The sequence below is a fragment of the Festucalex cinctus genome, chromosome 1 (assembly GCF_051991245.1).
Source record: "Festucalex cinctus isolate MCC-2025b chromosome 1, RoL_Fcin_1.0, whole genome shotgun sequence".
NCBI classification, from domain to species: domain Eukaryota; kingdom Metazoa; phylum Chordata; class Actinopteri; order Syngnathiformes; family Syngnathidae; genus Festucalex; species Festucalex cinctus.
The window spans coordinates 23,423,940-23,443,305 of NC_135411.1; the positions used below are offsets into that span (position 1 = coordinate 23,423,940).

At 37.8% G+C, this 19,366-nt stretch overlaps 1 protein-coding gene across 2 annotated transcripts in view; it reads left to right on the forward strand.

The window, feature by feature from the left end:
- The first annotated feature begins 564 nt into the window (after window positions 1-564).
- The window catches only part of LOC144020552 (rap guanine nucleotide exchange factor 4-like), a 43,413-nt gene continuing 24,611 nt past the window's right edge, over window positions 565-19,366 (forward strand). The window contains exons 1-4 of one of the 2 annotated variants that reach the window (XM_077524157.1): window positions 565-814; window positions 12,733-12,875; window positions 14,093-14,181; window positions 16,947-17,093. In XM_077524157.1, coding sequence (XP_077380283.1) covers window positions 747-814; window positions 12,733-12,875; window positions 14,093-14,181; window positions 16,947-17,093 — 447 coding nt within the window. In that variant the 5' untranslated portion in view covers window positions 565-746. The remainder of the gene's footprint in view (window positions 815-12,732; window positions 12,876-14,092; window positions 14,182-16,946; window positions 17,094-19,366) is intronic. The other variant, XM_077524148.1, reaches the window with a different exon arrangement.

Sequence of the window (19,366 nt, forward strand, 5' to 3'; positions counted from 1 at the left end):
ACAGAATAATTAGGGATAATTTTGTTATTGTTTTATTCGTTGCAAAATCCAGTGTGACATTTTACTCCATATAGTGTGACAACCTACCCGCTGGTGGTGCAACATGTCACATGTCGACTCCTTCTATTTGATATCTTAACTCTGCACTGACACAAAATATGAAAATGACAAAATATACACAAAACTTTGGTCTTTATGGTACATTTTGCTTATATGTGATGTATTGATTCCAAGAAATATGTTGCAAAATATAAAAAGTGTTACAACTAGCCCAGGTCTCCAAACGGTATTTACTTTCTGAATGCCACTGCTCAATAAGGTAACCAAATTGAAATACAGAACAGTTATTCTCATACATACTTACCACAATGACAAACAATACAACATTTTTAAATTAGGCAAGGCATAATTTTCCTCTCTCGAATTTCCATTCCAGTAGACGTGCTCGTGTTTATTTCATCTGATAGCTTCTCCTGAGTTTTTCCTGCATTTGTCTTCCCTGCATATGTTATTGTTGCATCTTTTACGCCCTCCAGCTGCCCACTCCAGTCAGACTGACACAAGTCATGTGCATGACGCTGCCCCTCTGAAGGCAGTAGCAACAGCAGCATCGTGCAGCTGTGTGAGTGAGGCGGCTCCACGCCAGCAAAGCGGGAGGGGCCGAAGCCCCCAGCTCGCATATATTAACCGACAACCGGGTAGCATCGCAGGCTCCACCGAGCATCACAGCGGAAGGAAGGACAAGGATGGTCGCGGTGCAAGCCTCCCCCAATCTGTCTCCGTCGCCCGAGTGGATCTGCTGTCTGGACAAGAGGTGGGTGCTCCGTCCTACACCTCGCGTCAATCTCCCCCCGTTACACCCTCCACCCCTGGGGCCTGATTCATTGAACCGAATCTGCGTGATTGATCAGAACACCCGATTGGTGTGTATGCGGCGTAGCGTTGTGATATCAAATGCGACTTGCTTTGCGATTTGAATCCATTTCAAACGAGCTGTCATTCAGTCATAGTAAAGCCGGATGTACACTCCACATGTATCCTAGATCTTCTGTTTTTGTAATGCGTCTACGTTGAGGCGGCGGCGGCTTCGAGGAGCTTACTGCACTGCACACGCTGCTGCACGATGCACATGGTTTTATGTGAGACACAAAATCTAACAAGGGTGCACGTTGAAGAGCATTTTAGCACGTTGGCATGCACGGTTTCCTAAAAAAAATTCCTGCCCCCCAATTGTCAGCAATCTATTCTTTGTCTCATTTGAGACAAGCCTTTGCTGACACTCCTAAAACCTTGACCACCCACCAGTTATAGTTTCCAATTGAGGATGCTTAATTGGCATAAAAAACACAAGCGTAAAGGACTGCTGAGCACTAATCACTGGAGGCTGTCCATACCTGGAACAACAGTGAAGGAAAGAAAGGTATGCACCCCACAGGTCTCACACCCACACATACCCGACATACCTCATGATGACACATCCCCACGTTACCGTTAGCAACGTGAGACAACCATTTTGTCATCATCACCTGTGGAGAAGATGCGATTCAGCTGTGTGATGAGGTGGTGTAGGGAGGATCATTCATTCATGCAGTGTCTATATAGCGCTTATCCTTTTTAGGGTCACAGTTGAGTTTATACCAGTTGACTGCGGGGACTGCTTATCCCCCACAGCCATCAGCCAATCGCAGGGCACACGTAGACAGACAAGCATTCCCACTGACATTCACACTTATGGACAATTTAGAATAATATGCATGTTTTAAGAATGTGGGGGGAAGCTGGAATACACTACTTGGAAGGCTAAGAAAAGGCTAAGGACAAGGTTATCTGTTTGACATTTTAGTTAAGGCTCAACTGTCATGCCCATGCGCTCGGCGTAATAATGAGTGCACTGTTGTTTTTGTACCGGGAAAAGTCTAGTTTAGCAGTTTGTGAATTTAGTAGATGCACTATACGCCTCGTTGGACATGCAGGCGGACGCAGCTGCCGCCCCCTGGCTGTTTTTTTTTGGTGACAAAAAGAAAAAAAGACTAGACTTTTTTTTTTTTTGTGAGAAAAAAAAGGGACTAGATTTTAGACTCGCAAGAACCAGGTCTAAATTGTGGCACAGTCGGTAACACGAGTTTAGTCCGTGGACATGTGCGGTGCATGTCATCCTATTTCATTCATAAATATGAAAACAACGTGGGACAATCCCTCAAAATCATAGTAAAAATCAATTCATTGAAAAATTTAAAAATATTTGATTAACACCCCCTTGACCTCACGGCACAATTGATGCACATTGGGGGTATGCGGTCTCCATCTGCAGGACGAGCTCTTGCAGTTTACCTGAGTAAATGTGTTTTGCATGCGCCAATCTCACACACGGGCCCCAGCGACTAGCGAATGTCAAGTGTTGCGTGCGTTTCCTTTCGACCACCCTGAATTTCATGGAATGAGGAGAGCACATTTGTTTAGCCCGGAATGTGTTCCATCCCAAAACAATGCAACTGCCCACTTCTACCTATGGAAAGTCTTAGAAAATACCAAAAGAAAGAAAACTCCACCCAAGCTTGACACAAAATTAGAGTCCACAGTTTAAGCGGTGTACGTGACAAATGATTGACACTTCTTAAGTTACGCCTTCTGCCTCTGATTGGTTGTTGTTTCGAGACACAAAATAGGGCCAGAGAAGGCTGTTTTTTTCACAGATCATATTTATCAAACATGACAAAAAGTGTTGTTTTTTTATGGCAAATTGCAAACTTCCCATTTACCTGTATGCACATTACATAGCATGTCAAATCAATGCATTTCATCCTACTTTCGAAGATGGCCTCTTGTGTCCGGCAGCAGACGCCGTCTTCCTGACACTAACCGATAGACAGCCGTGAGATCAAATTGGACAGGCTTTCATTGTGCTCCTCACTCATTCACCTCTTATTCAATCACAATCCAGCAGCGTGCATTTGGGAGCATTTCATCTATGCTAAGTGTTGAAGTGCTCCTGTGGACAGTAATGATGGAGGAAGACAGTCACAAGATTCCAGAGGTTAAAATGTGACCTTCTCCCATATATCTGTCCACAGACATTGATTGCAACTGAGTGTGAAATACGAGATGAGATCTGATTAGTTTTGCGGCGTCAAGCCTCAGGGACGATTGTAGTTGGTCCTGTCAACACCACACACGGCTCTGCCCAAATGCTAATTGGGGTTCTCCTTTCTGTGGCAGGGTTGCAGTAAGTTCAGTGGAACAACACTGCCTAATATTGCTTTATGGAATTCCCTTGTCACGTGAGCACATTGTGTATGTGTATCCCTTTTTATGACTCTATTTATGCTGATTAATATTCAGTGTTGTTTGCAGTCTCACAGGTTTGTGGTGGCGCAGATGGTTGTTGGGAGAAGTGAGTGAGTGAGTGAGTATGTCCCTACTACATATCAGTCTGTATTTGTGTTTCAAGTGTTTGCTATTCTGTTTGGCTGCCTCTGATCAACTAACATCACCGTACGAGTGACGGCAACAATACAAGAATGGAAAAAAAAAATGTTTTACATAGAGCTGTCAAAATTTAAAGCATTAGTTCTGGAGATTAATTTAAATTTATTAAGCATAAAAGTTAACTCAGTGTGTAGCCAAACTTGGAGGGTTCACTGGCGGGAAGATGAAAAAACATGGGCTATAGGTAATTTTACTTTCTGATTTACAGTATTTTCCGCACTATAAGGCGCACCTTCAATGAATGACATATTTTTAAACTTTTTCCATATATAAGGCGCTACAGTAGAGGCTGATGTTACATTATGCATCCATTAGATGGTGCTGCGCTAAAGGGAATGTCAACAAAACAGTCAGATAGGTCAGTCAAACTTGATTAATAGATTAACAAACCAGGTTTCTAACAACTCCATTCACTCCCAAAATGAATAAACAGCTGTTTTATTATTTTCTCTGAGGTAAAGTATTAGTATTAGCTAGCGATCCAAGATGGCGGGATCTTCTGCGCATGTGCGTCACCGATTGTGCAGGGTCACCAATAGCGTCTTGACAGCGAGACCTGTTGCGGCTCAATATTGATCCATATATAAGGCGCACTGGATTATATGGTCAGCTTTTGAAAAAATTGAAGGCTTTTAGGTGCACCTTATAGTGCGGAAAATACGGTACTTGCTTGATTCTTGTTGGAGAACTCAAAAGTAATTTGTGCACTTAGAAGAGCCAAATTCAAATAGCAAGTAACCAGTGCTGCTGGAATTTGGTGGTCATGAGCAGAACAAAACTGGAAGTGAGAAATTTGAAGAATTGTTTCTATGATAAGAAGTTCAACAGAAGACCAAAGAAAGCTGTTAGAACAGGGTTGTCAAACTCATGTTAGCTCACGGACCGCATGGAGGAAAATATATTACCAAGTGGGCCGCATCGGTAAAATAACGGTAGATAACTTAAAAAACGATTGCTGCCAATTATACGCAGATTTTTGCTATTTGTGTGCCAGGCCGAAATTACGAAATTACGGAGCTCAACTGTCATCAGATTGTTCCAAGAAGTAACACAAATGCGAATGGCACGTGGCAAGACTTGCGCCTGTATGAGTTCCGCACGTGTTAAATCTACCTGCTTTGCATATATATATATATATATATATATATATATATATATATATATATATATATATATATATATGTATATGTATATTAGGGGTGTTAAAAAAATTGATTTGGCAATATATCGCGATACTATATCGCGCAATTCTCGAATCGATTCAATAGGCGGCTGAATCGATTTTTATTTATTTATTTATTTATTTATTATTATTATTTTTTTAAATAGCTCAGAATTGTTCATTCGGTAGTCTTACCGATTCAACGTCTTATCATCATTGCCTTTTTTTTTTTTTTTTTTTTTTTTTTGTGTGTGAATCGATTTTTAAACTTCCATTTTTAATGGAAAAATATTCAACAAAACGTCTGACTTCGGGTTAGGATTAACACCTTGAACATGGAAGAATGTTATATGAACGGAACATTAAGCCTTAATATTTTATTTTAATGCTGTTCAAACATGAAACAGATTACAACCTCTATAAGACTGAAATTTCAGATAAATAAATAATACATTTTCATATAAATCTTACACTCTACAAGCTTACTGATTAGTATTTTCTAAATTTGAATGAAAAAAAATCGCAACAATCGACGTATAAATTCGTATCGGGATTAATCGGTATCGAATCGAATCGTGACCTGTGAATCGTGATACGAATCGAATCGTCAGGTACGAGGCAATTCACACCCCTTTTATATATATATATATATATATATATATATATATATATATATATATGTATGTATGTATATATATATATATATATATATATATATATATATATATATATATATATATATATATATATATATATATATATATGTATGTATGTATATTAGGGGTGTTAAAAAAATTGATTTGGCAATATATCGCGATACTATATCGCGCAATTCTCGAATCGATTCAATAGGCGGCTGAATCGATTTTTATTTATTTATTTATTTATTTATTATTATTATTTTTTTAAATAGCTCAGAATTGTTCATTCGGTAGTCTTACCGATTCAACGTCTTATCATCATTGCCTTTTTTTTTTTTTTTTTTTTTTTTTTGTGTGTGAATCGATTTTTAAACTTCCATTTTTAATGGAAAAATATTCAACAAAACGTCTGACTTCGGGTTAGGATTAACACCTTGAACATGGAAGAATGTTATATGAACGGAACATTAAGCCTTAATATTTTATTTTAATGCTGTTCAAACATGAAACCGATTACAACCTCTATAAGACTGAAATTTCAGATAAATAAATAATACATTTTCATATAAATCTTACACTCTACAAGCTTACTGATTAGTATTTTCTAAATTTGAATGAAAAAAAATCGCAACAATCGACGTATAAATTCGTATCGGGATTAATCGGTATCGAATCGAATCGTGACCTGTGAATCGTGATACGAATCGAATCGTCAGGTACTAGGCAATTCACACCCCTTTTATTTATATATATATATATATATATATATATATATATATATATATATATATATATATATATTATATTATATTATATTATATTATAGTATTCCCGGAATTTTGTGTAATATTTAACACATTTATGTCGGTCTATGATTAAAAATAATAATAATAATAATAATACAAACCATATCTTTAAGTTGTGTGTAAAATAATGACATCCAGGACCATTCCCCCATACAAGTTGCATTGCTCATCTGAGGACTGCTTGTGAACGTACAAATTTATTATGTTTTGATTGTGGACGGCTGATTAATTAGTCAGACTTAAAATTTTATTTCATTTTTTTACTTTACAAAATCATCTCGCGGGCCGGATTAAACCGCTTTGCGGGCCTGATCCGGCCCGCGGGCCGCATGTTTGACACCACTGTGTTAGAACATTCGTTAAATCTAAATATACTGTACTTTCTATTTGATGGTTTTTCATTAATTCAAGATTTTACTGAAGCACATATCTGTTACAAGCTTTGTCGAAAATATTTGTAAAAAAAAAAAATGTGATTAATCGTAATAAATTATGGTATAGTTTTACAGCAAAGTTTGGGGAGAAAAGTTTTAAACTTTGTGTTTGGATGTATGGCATGGATTAACCAAAGTCTGCTTAACTACTTTTCACTGTAAATTATATGTGTAATTTTGAATAGATGGCTGGACCGACATGTATGAGCCAATGTTGACAAATGAATGTGGACACTTGGCAGTTGCAAGTATCATGTTTGTGTCATAGCATCCCTATTAATGGCTAATTTATCTATTACATTTTGTTCTGGATAAATTCCAATTCATAGAAAATATCTCTTTGTAAAGCATCTGCTCAAAAAAATTACATTCATTATACAAGGTTGTTGGCAATTTCTTGAACATATTGCATTATTAGCTCATCTTTCTGTTTTTAAAACGTCTATCGGAGGGTGGTGGTTGGAAGTAAAATATTGTGTTTGAAGGACAATTCTGGCAGTGAACAAACAGAGATAGTCCTTTAAAATACAGCATTATAAAACATGTTTTATTAGTACTACATGGAGTAGGAGAGATGAAGAGTAACAAGGTTGTCATCAGACAAAGGTGAAAATGTGCTTCGGTGTCTGCATTGAATGAATCGTTCAAGTTGATGTTTCCTTTGAGCGCAAAATAACTTCCCAAACCTGATTTGTGATTGAAAATGGAAATGGCTGCTTTTATGTGAAGCATGCTGAGATGTGCGGAGATGAATTGTCGAGTTCTCAGGTCACATCCGTGTCACACTAAAGGCTTTGGACACTGGACAGGCACGGGGTGCGCCGAAGAGCAGGACGATGACCTCACAAGGACAAGCGGTCACGACATGTACTGTTAACTAGACAATACTCAATGACGGATGATGACATTCAGACTCCTGATGGATAGGTGAAGGGGTGATGCTGGTACGACCCCTGTGACCCTGAGAAGTCAAGCAGCCCGTCTCATTACTGTCTCCGCCTGTCCAAACCATTAACCCCAGTCCCCGCTGAGACGCGTTGCTCTGTCTGTGTAACGAGGACACAATCTTCATGCATCAGGAGGGTGGTGCGAGGCTGAGTCACGGATAAAAAAAGACATGGCTGTAACATCCCTGAGCTCATGGCAGATGTTGCAGGACCGGAGGCCCGGTCTGCCGTGTGCCTCAGCGCCTTTTGGCAAGATCTGGTCTGCAAGGACTTCCCTTGAGGACAGAGGACAGACAACTGCTTGCGGATGCAAACGTGTTGTGCGTGTGCATGTGTGCAAATGTGAAAATCATCAGTGTGGCCGAGAGCTTGCATAGCAGACATTAATGGAGGGAAAGTGTTTGAGGTTGTGTTCGTGGTGGGTAGTAAAATGGATGGAGGCAAAAGTGAATATGGCAGAAATGGAGAGGAGAAAATGGAGCGCTTGAGGGGTAAAAAGTGCCTGGCTCGTTTTACATCGTGCTTGACTAGTGATAGACCGATATGGTTTTTTCAAGGCCGATACCGATACAGATTATTTGTAGTCAAGTCGGCTGATAACCGATATTTCAAGCCGATATTCATTTGCAGTAAAATGGGGAGGGGGGGGAATTCTTTCAAACTATATATAATTTCTCACTGAGTAACAAATTCATGTGAATGTAGCTCATTTGGGGTTTTTGTTAGGGTTCGTAAAAACGTTTCAAAAAGATTTTCGCGGTGAAAAATTGTGTGAATATGTTCCAAATGTGTTTACGACAAATAAAAACTGACTGCGAACATCTTACAAATCCTGATGAAAACCCCAAATTCGCTACGTTCGCAAGTATCCCCTGCTCAGTGAGCTTTATCGGCCTTCAGATTCAAAAAATGGCCGATGCCGATATTTGTCAAAATGCCAAATATCGGCGCCGATAATCGGCCGTCTATCCCTACGATACGTGGTAAAAGAAGAGTGGAGATTAGCGGGGTATTTAGTGGAAGAAGAGGGAGTTGTTGGAGGCGAAGCCATAGAAATCCCATCGTGCTACTTGTATGAGCGCACACATGCACGGATGAGTCACTAGCAAGAGAAAAAAAAATCAGTGAATGGATGACGTAGCGTGTGTATTACTCAGAGTGGCTTTGGCTCTGTCTTGTGTAGATGGCCACATTGTTGAGCAGAATGTTGATCAAACTTGAGTGTGCTCTCAGGTCTCGGCGACATGTCTTGTGCTCTGCATTAAGAGCATTAGAAATAGAAGCAGGACTAAATGAGATCCTACATCAACACCCCGTGGGAGGTCTGAGATGAGAAGAAACGCCCGCAGCTCCCTACTGTTTCAGCTCAGACAATAAAGACGGAGACTAAAACATTAAATCTACACACACAAAAATACTGGGTTGTTTTCCTAACAGTTTGGGTTACTTTTACCCAAGATTGGGTTAATTATTTGGTTTGAAGATTGGATTGTGTACTCAAGTTCAAGTAAATTGAATGCAACATTCATAGTAGGGGTGTTAAAAAAATAATAATTCGGCAATATATCGCGATACTACATCGCACAATTCTCGAATCGATTCAATAGGCGGCCGAATCGATTTTTAAACTTCCATTTTTAATGGAAAAATATTCAACAAAACGTCTTACTTCAGGATAGGGTTCACACCTTAAGCATAGAAGATGTTATTTTAATGGAACATTCAGCCTTAATATTTTATTTCAATGCTGTTGAACATGAAACAGATTACAACCTGTATAAGACTGAAGTTTCAGATAAATAAATAATACATTTTCATACAAATCTTACACTCTACAAGTTTACAGATTAGTATTTTCTAAATTTGAATGAAAAAAATCGCAACACTCGACTTATAAATTCGTATCGGGATTAATCGGTATCAAATCGAATCGTGACCTGTGAATCAAGATACAAATTGAATCGTCAGGTACTAGGCAATTCACACCCCTAATTCATAGGCAATGTTTTTGGCTCACTGGTTGTTGACGGTGCTTTCTTTAGGATCAAGGAAGGAGGTTCAGATCTCAGTCAGGGTGGACAGTTCACCCATGCAGTCTAAACTCTAAAATCAGTTGGGTCAAAAAGAATAAAAATGGAGTGAGCCGCTAGTTGGGTCAATTTGACCCATTTTTGTTATTTGCAAAAACAAAACAATAATGTGATCATTTACAACTATCAAATTGACCCAGTTTTGTTACAAAACAATTCAAGTTTTGACCTCAATTGGGTTATTCGGACTTGACCCAACTCTTTTTAAGAGTGTTTCGTCAGCAACTCATGCTTCAACCGTTTACTGATGACTGATGCACTGGGCTCCGGTACTCAGACTTTTGAGGCGCATTTGAATATTCTGTACGGTCTTAATGAAGTAGCGCACTCCAAATGTATTTCTGAACGCACCCATGATGAGAGAACAGGGATTATGGGCGCGAACAATGCTCTAATGCAGGCTCAAATGTTCATGGTCTTGTTTTTGTAAAGCTAAAAGCAACATTTTTACTTTTTTTTAACTTGTTTCACAGGACGAACAATAGCAAGAAACCCTACAAAATAGCGACATAAGATGGAGCGCAAGGAACATATCACCCTTTAAAAGTAAGGGTAGCTTTAACTCATAAGTATGAGCAGTTGTTAGTCATTGATGGATCAAAATCTTTACTCAGCGTGCTGGGTGAAACCTTCAACCCAATATTCTGATTATAAATAACTAGGGGTGTTTAAAAAAAAATTCGATTCGGCGATATATCGCGATACTACATCGCGCGATTCTCGAATCGATTCAATAAAAAAAAAAATCTTTTTTTTTTTTTTTTTTTTTTTAAAGAGCTCAGAATTTTTCATTCGGTAGTCTTACCGATTCAACGTCTTATCATTGCCTTTTTTTTTTTTTTTTTTTTTTTTTGTGTGTGTGTGAATCGATTTTTAAACTTCCATTTTTAATGGAAAAATATTCAACAAAACGTCTGACTTCGGGTTAGGATTCACACCTTGAGCATGGAAGAATGTTATATGAACGGAACATTAAGCCTTAATATTTTTATTTTAATGCTGTTCAAACATGAAACAGATTACAACCTCTATAAGACTGAAATTTCAGATAAATAAATAATACATTTTCATATAAATCTTACACTACAAGCTTACTGATTAGTATTTTCTAAATTTGAATGAAAAAAAAATCGCAACAATCGACTTATAAATTCGTATCGGGATTAATCGGTATCGAATCGAATCGTGACCTGTGAATCGTGATACGAATCGAATCGTCAGGTACTAGGCAATTCACACCCCTATAAATAACCCAGCGCTGAACCAGCGCTGTATTAGCAATTTCACCCATTTTGGGTTACTTTTGACTCAGCAGTTTTAAGAGTGTAGTTGTCACGTTTTGCTGGGGTGAGTGGATGAGAGTGGACCCAAGGGCAAGTGGACATTGATGGGAAACAGGATTTAAGAACCAAAAGGAGAAACTTTATTGAAACGAGTAAGGTGAGGTGAGGGGAAGAGGACAACACCTGGCTTGACGACGTGGGGGGGCGAGACTTGGCTCGACGACGTGGAGAAGACAGCTTGACAACGTGGGGAAGACTTGACAGGAACTGAAACAACTAAACGAGACTATGGTAACTAGTAGTGATGGGACGAAATGGGCCGAGGCTCCGAAGCTTGTGTCGAGTAATGGGAGGGGCGATTCCATGAAGCTTGTACCGAGGCGCGCGTCATTTCAGCAGAACCCAGAAATGATGACGTGTGAAGCCTCGCCGGCCTGCTGAATCACATAAACGCTTCGGGAGTACACAGTACAGAATGAAAATCCATTAGTGTACTAGGTGACAAATAAAAATACCTACCCAAATTTTTATAAACTGGCACTCGCATTTTTCTGCACCCAGCTTCATCTGTGCCTTGTGAAAGAATCTTTTCTTAAAGCTGGTGAAATATTGTCCAAAAAAAGAAACAGTTTAAAACCAGCCACTATGGGAAAGCCATTATTTCTAAATAAAAATTAATAACAAATTATCCTTAGTAGGGATGTTCGATACCACTTTTTTTCAGACCAATACGATACTCAGACCCTCAGTACTCACCGATACCGATACCAGTAGTACATTTTGACAAATAAAAAATATCACTAAAAGATATTTTTAAACAAATATATTTCCTTTAATTTTGACAAAAAAAAGAAAAAACAGTACAGTCGCTCTTCAATAGTCTTAATGCTCAAAACAAAACACAAAAATGCTCTTTTAGTTTAAGATTCACAATTTTGAAGTATTTCCAAACCAGTGAAGTTTTGGTGAAAAACTGCTGCAAGCTAGCACCAGTTACAGGCAAGGAGGACTCACTTAACGTCTTCCCCGTCTGCCATCGGTCGCTTGTACTCTTCTGCGTCACGAGTACTCGAGTACTTGAAAAAAGGCTGGTATCGGCCCGATACCGATACCTGGTATCGGCACTCACCCATCCCTAATCCTTAGCACTTGTTGTATTTTCTTCACATCCTAAATTACTAACACAAGCACATTCATATCTTTGTCTTAAGCAAATAATCATTGAATTATTAACAATGTTGACCTCTTGGGCTTCTAGACCACTTGATGGCGCCATAGAATAAATGAAGCACCATGAAGCTTTGCTACATGTGCAAACCAATTGGCTGCAAAGCTTCATGAGGCTTCATTTGGCCATCCCTAGTTACTAACTAGACTGAGCTGAGGGATAACTTAACTTAAAACACAACATGGCACAGACGAAAACACCTGACTGACTCTCAAACACAACTTCCACATGGTCCCCTGACATAGACAACGATCCAACACAGACAAGACAAAACCCACAGTCTAAATACACCAACACTAATGAGAAACACCTAGGGAGAGGGCCCTGATTGGTCAACACACACTGGGAAGGGGGGTGACACACAGGTGGACCTAATCAAACATAACGAGACAGGGGAAACACAGGAACACAAGACAAACACAAAACACTCACGGAAATAAAACAAAACCCAAACAAAACTGAAACACAACAGTAGTGCAACGCCAGTGTTGGTTTTGCTATTATTACTCAATGGATTGTTGCTCTGCTCTGTGTACAGGAATGTGTCTGTCTTGCACATTTAACTGGTTACGTCATGACGCAGATCAGCGCTCGTGTTGCATGGAGATCGACTGATGCGGTTTTAACATTTAATCGCTGGCATTTTTCTGCTCAGGCCCTCGGAGCGCTCAGGAGAGGATGTGGATATTATTCTGACCAGACTGAAAGAGGTTAAAGCCTTCACCAAGTTCCCACCTCCACTCTTGGTGCAGATCTGCACCTGTGCCTTCTATGAATGTCTGGAGAAAGGCATTACGTGTACGTAAACAGTCACACAGTCAAAAATTAATCATGCTGCTAGATCAGGGGTGTCCAAACTTTTTTATTTGAGGGCCACATACACAGAAGGACGCAAGGGCCACATAATGTTATGAAGATAAATTGTGTTTAGTCCTAAAAATTGTACAAATAATTTATTTGTCCTTTTGCATATTTAGAAAAATGCTATAGTATATAAACCAATGTATTTGTAATATGGCAGTAGGGTTATTATACTTTTGGAATTTTTCATTTTAGTTAGTTTTTATTAGTTTTCAGGGTTGTTCTGTTAGTTTTTATTAGTTTAGTTCTTTAAAAAATGCTTGGTTTTAGTTTAGTTTGTTAGTTTCAGTATTAGTATTACAGTAGTTTTTTTTTTTTTTAAATGTGTATTACTTATGCGCAATATTTTAAAAAAAAACACCATGGGAGCGACATCATCTGAAGGTGCTTTTCTATTGGCTGCTGCTAGATGACGTCACTTCTGTGTGACATACTTTCAAACGTCATTATTCTGGTTTATGTCAAAATAAATCTCCTAAAAATCACATTTAAAACACATTAAATTAATTACCAAAGACTAAAATGAAGGACATGTTTGCCATAATTATAGTTAGTTTTATTTAGTTTTGTAAACATAAAATGTAGTTTCAGTTAGTTTTTGTTTTTTTTAAAAAAGCATTTTCGTTTTTATTTTATTTCGGTAACAATATTGTTTTTTTTCTAATTGTAGTTTTATTTATTTTTTTCATTAGTTTTAGTGAACCAAAATAACATTTAATGGCACCAGTTTTTTGATACCCTCCCTTCTTACTTTGACCATCTCCAAACATTTTTGTTTTGTTTATTTTATTTGAACTGAGTCAAATGCCATTTTGTAGCATATGTCGCGGGCCACTGAAAAATGGACGGCGGGCCGCAACTGGCGCCCGGGCCGTAGTTTGGATACCTCTGTGCTAGATGATGGCATAAAACATTTTCACATAGATTCCGATTCGTTTGGGCTGGCCGTTTTATTCAAACCTGATATTTCTGTTGAGCAACTTTTATGTCACATATAGTCTACCTGTAAAAAGTACAATTTGATGACTTCTCATTCAATGAAATCAGACTGTATTACTATATTTATACAGTATCACACACAATTGTAAAATGCCTGGTGCTATACTACAAGCATCCTGTTTCAGTTTTCTTCTCACTCTTGTGGCTGTTTGCAGTGTTTCGACAGGGAGACATTGGCACCAGCTGGTACGCGGTGCTGTCTGGCTCGCTGGATGTCAAAGTGTCGGAAACCGCGAACCACCAGGTAAGATCTCACACATATTGAAACAACACATACAAAATCATTCTTGTTTTTGTGATGTTTAATTATCACATTTATAATTATTGCTCACTGTTTTACAACGTAACCTCATTTTATTATTTTTCTGGCTGCTCTTCTACTTGCTTGAACTCATGTTTTGTTCTTAAATGTAAAGCAGGAAAAAGTGTGTATATTAAATATCTGCATCTGCAAAGTATTCACAGCAATGGTATTGAATGCAGTGTTGCCACAGTTACCTTGAAAAAGTAACTTAGTTACTTTACTGATTACTTGGTTTTAAAAGTAACTAAATTGCGTTACTGATTACTTGATTTTAAAAGTAACTAAGTTAGATTAAAAGTTACTTTTTTAGTTACTTTCAGCAGCTGCCGATAACACCATCTCAACATAAAAATAATGCAGTAGAAACGGAGTTCCAAATACTTTATTGAAAGTGCATTTTTAACATGAAAATAAAGGTTTTTTTTATGAAAAACAAAATAGGCAGTCTCTCTTGACTTCTTGTAACGTAAATACTTTTTATAAAACAAAAAATAAAAATCTATCCAGGTTGAAAATGAAAATCCCCTAAATTCCTCTATTGTTTGTTTGTTCCGCTATTCCAGTGTGTACACATGTATCAGTTTAAATATTTATTAGTAGTTATTGACAGTTATAATTGTTTTTTGGTTTGTTTGTTTTTTCTCTTCAAAATAAGGATCAGGAAAACAAAAGGTTGATAATTTAATGTTAAATATAAATATTTAACCTTTAGACAGACACCAACACAATTAAACAGAATATTTGCACATTGTGAAGTATTTCAGAAACATAAATTTAAGACATGAAATAAACCTACCGTCCAGCCAAAAGAAATATGAAGCCACCTTATGGAACAATAAATCTATCAAACACATTTTAACCACTTAATATATGCAAAAATATTTCCAAAAGTTCATTTCCCTTTTTAATCAACAATTTTTGTATTTAACAATTGTTTTTTCTTTTGTCATCACTTTCATTTTTGGTTAATGTATGACATCTTTTTTTGTTTTTTTAATCTGAGACACGATGATGACCACAGAATCACTACTGTTTATATTTTGTTTTTTGGGCTGTCGTAATCGCGGGCACGTCTCAGTTCTCCTATCTGCTGCTCATGCTAGTTGTAGACGTTGACAGGGAGCCACAAACTGAGAAATGAGATACTTGCAGTGTGCTTTTAGCTTAGCTGGTGTGTTGGCTGTGGGACATACCTGTGTCGTTTGAATCCATGCATTGGATCGTCACGGGAGTTCTTCTTTTTGGCTCGCGCGCAGTACCAACGCCGGCCCGGGACATACAAGTGCACCGAGAGGACTCGATAGCCATGGGAAATACCGAGATGTACGGCACCGGCTTCTGCTAACTGTCTCCATTTGTATGTTGTCACTCGTTGCGCGCGCGCGCGCCGTGTCGCGAGCACGGAAACACGGAAGTAGCTTGAATGGTGATGCTCCTGAAATGTAAACAAAACAAGTAGAGCACGGCGCAGAACTCTTGCTATTGTTATGAAAACCATAAAGCCTCACTCGCAACCGATACGGTCGTTTAGCTCCCCTTGACGAACGATGGTTCGGTCGAATCGTTTTTTTGTTCCACCCCTACTGAAAACGTAACTTGTCTGACGTCACTCCCCCTGGCGAGAGGGCGGAGACGACCTCATCCCATAATGCTTCACGGACCAGTTGAGGATGGAAATAAATTATTTTTTTTACCACTTTTATGGTCCATAATGTACACTTTTTTTGTTGTGTTGTGTGCCTGTTGGTTAATAAAACTAGTAGTAAAAGTATCATCACTTTTGTTTTGAATGTGCAAACCATTCATGACCAGACCATGGCTGAATTCAGTGTGGTGATCAATGACTTCTGCCTCATCTTCGTAGTTAGCAGTAGTTGTTTGTGACTGTTACAACAGTGAGATAGTTTGCCTTCTTCATGGAAATGTGGAGTAACGCATTGATTCTCTGGACAGTAACTTTAATCAGACTACTTTGTAGAATAAAGTAACGCGTTAGACTATTAGTTACTTTAGAAAGCAACTTTTTTTGAGTAACGCGTTACTTAGTAACGCGTTACCGGCAACACTGATTGAATGTAATACATGTTATTTATTTTATTCTTTCATTTTTAATCAAAACTCTGAGAATCTTTATTTGAATATTGTCATTATGATGGTGTGTGTGAAATTGGGAGGATTAAAAAAAAATCAATTTTGGAATACGTCTGTCACATAACAAAACATGGGGGGGAAAAATGAAGCACTGAATATTTTCTGGATGCACTGTACGGGTATAGAGTACTGACACATGAGGGAAGAGTAAGAGGATTTGTTCCAGCAAAAGGCTAAGATAACAAAGCCATCCATTTTGAATGGTCGTTTTCATGAATGCAGCCCACTTGGTGGCCTAGATTCAGTGTCTATATTTGAAATGTCAGTTTGGACGTTTTTCTATAGCATTCAGGATCATTTCAGAATACATAATGCGTGCATCTCGGCTGTCCAATTATGTCCTGCACTTAGAGATATTTACGGGAAAAATCACATTTTCTGTCCGTCATGTGTGAACGCATTTACATGAATTATCTCTTAATATGTTTTCTGATCACATATGCAGTTTTATGAGGAAAACATCCCTTTGTTGAGGTGTTGCATCCCACTATTCACATAAAGTCTTTTAAGGGCTACATGCCAAATAAATCCATGTTGTGTTTTCTTGTCTGTAGGATGCAGTCACTATCTGTACTCTGGGGATCGGGACAGCCTTTGGGGAGTCCATCCTGGACAACACGCCGCGTCACGCGACCATCATCAGCAGAGAGACCAGCGAGCTCCTTCGAATTGAACAGAGGGAGTTTAAGACCCTCTGGGAGGTGAGTTGGGGGTGTGCGTGTGATGCAAGACCGGATGTGGCCGAAATGCTTGCGGGAGCATTTCTTTCGACAAGAGATGTTCAGACAAGCTTGTACTGCTGTTGTCTCTTTAACCACAAGAGGGCTGTCCATCCAAACCGTTTTGGTGCTCCCGGTGCTGATGGATGCACGCAAAGTAAGATATCACTCATCTTACTTTTAGAAAGGAATTCAGCAGAGTGCAGATCTCTTCCAACAATCCCAAATTTGGGTCTGCCTTGCATTGTCCCCTCGTAAATACTAACCCTTTGCTAGTTAGGGATGTAACAATAAGGGCAATATCGTAATATTGTGATATTAAAACTGCCACAATATCGTCGTCGTCATGTTTACAATATTTCAAAGGAACACATCTGTTAAAAAAAGTCAGGTTGATTGCCATTAGTGCAATTCTAGCACCCCCTAATGGCTAGTTTATTAGTGCAATTTAATTGTCATTAGGGGTGTTTTGGCCTTCTTTGTTTAAAATCTATGCTAATTGTCAGATGAAGGGGAACCTAATTTGCTTGTGAAGCCATCAATGTGTGCTTGCATGAGCAAGTAAGTGCCTCATTATTGTTATTAGAGATTGTAGGTGGTTTACATGTATTGCTGTTATGTACAAAAGCACATTATTGTGCTTTTTATTTTTTATTTTTAGTATGAGCTCTTTTTTTTTTTTTTTTTTTTTTTTTAAAAACAATATTACAATCTTTTTTGAATTTTGGCAACCCGCCCACAATATCGTAAAAATTATAGTATCGTGACCTTCATATCGTGATAATATCGTATCGTGATGTTTGGATATCGTTACATCGCTCTTGCTAGTAGCTACCCCTAATCACTAAACACCACGTAAAGAAAAAATAATCATTTTTTTCAGAACACCATGAATTGTCAATTGACATTGACATATACACAATACAAGTCACACACACCCCAAAAAAATACAATAACTTAGGGGTGTTAGGTGATTACATTTTTTAATCATAATTAATCGCATGACTTCAATAGTTAACTCACAATTAATCATAAATTTTACATCTGTTCTAAATGTAAAATAAAATATATATATATTTTTTTTAAGTTTTCTTACTCTTGTTAACATAAAAGTGGAAAACATGTTAGACTAATAGAAATATGCCATTGATACAGTAATTTCATCATAATTCATAAAATTGAGTTAAAACTAAAAAGTAAAAAAAAATAGTGTGATATTGTTTTTTGTTCAAGTTATTTTTCTGCCACTAGATGGCATGATTGCATTTGTAAGATGTTGGTGACAGCTCATTGCATTTTTTTTCCCATTAAGCGCTATCTAACCTTTAACATGGTGTGAAATTCTGCACTTTTTTTAAAAAATTGTAAAATACAACTTGACCACAGTCACCACACATATATGCATTATTATTATTATTAAATTTATTACTGCTAAGTATTGATGTGGGCGTGTCTGCTATGTTGCGACTGCATTCCCTTTACAGGCTTTCCAAGTAAGGGGTGGTCATTAATAGCGTGTTAAAAAAAAAAAAAAAAAAAAAAAAAAGCAGTGGCGTTAAAGAAACTTTAAATCAACTCAAAATTAATTAACACTAATTTTGACACCCCCTACAATAAATATCTTCTCATTTATTTATTTATTTATTTATTTATTTAATATTATTGTTATTTTTTTAACTAAAAAAATTAGATCATCCATCCATCCATCAATCCATTTTTCAAACCGCTTATCCTGACGAGGGTCGCGAGAAATGAAAACATACCAGAATTTATTTTTATTATTTTTTGTGAAGTATGACTGCACAGTACACATATTTGAACACACAGACACAATCAATCGTGTTAAAAGGCAGTTTCCAAGTGCACACAGTTGGGAAGTACATCATCCATCTGTGGCGATCTTCTTGCAGTTTCTTATAAACTAACACTACTGAGCGTGATTCGATCTTCTATATGGACTCTATATTGATTCTATTTCTGCTTCCACATTGTCAAAAACTCTTACGTGCCTCTTCTGTGCTTAATTTGAAGCGAATGAGAGCTGCATCCAATGACCGGATGCAAGTCGGCTATGTTCATTCCCACAACAGCGCAAACTGTCCTTTCTAACTGCACGTGTGTATGAAAATCCTAAAAGAAAGAAAAATACATCTATGTGCAAAATTAGACTGCACTTTCCCCAAGATTTGTGCTGGTTACAAAATACTATTATCCATTTTTTTTCCACCCTTTTAGTGTTTTAGTGTTACTGATTT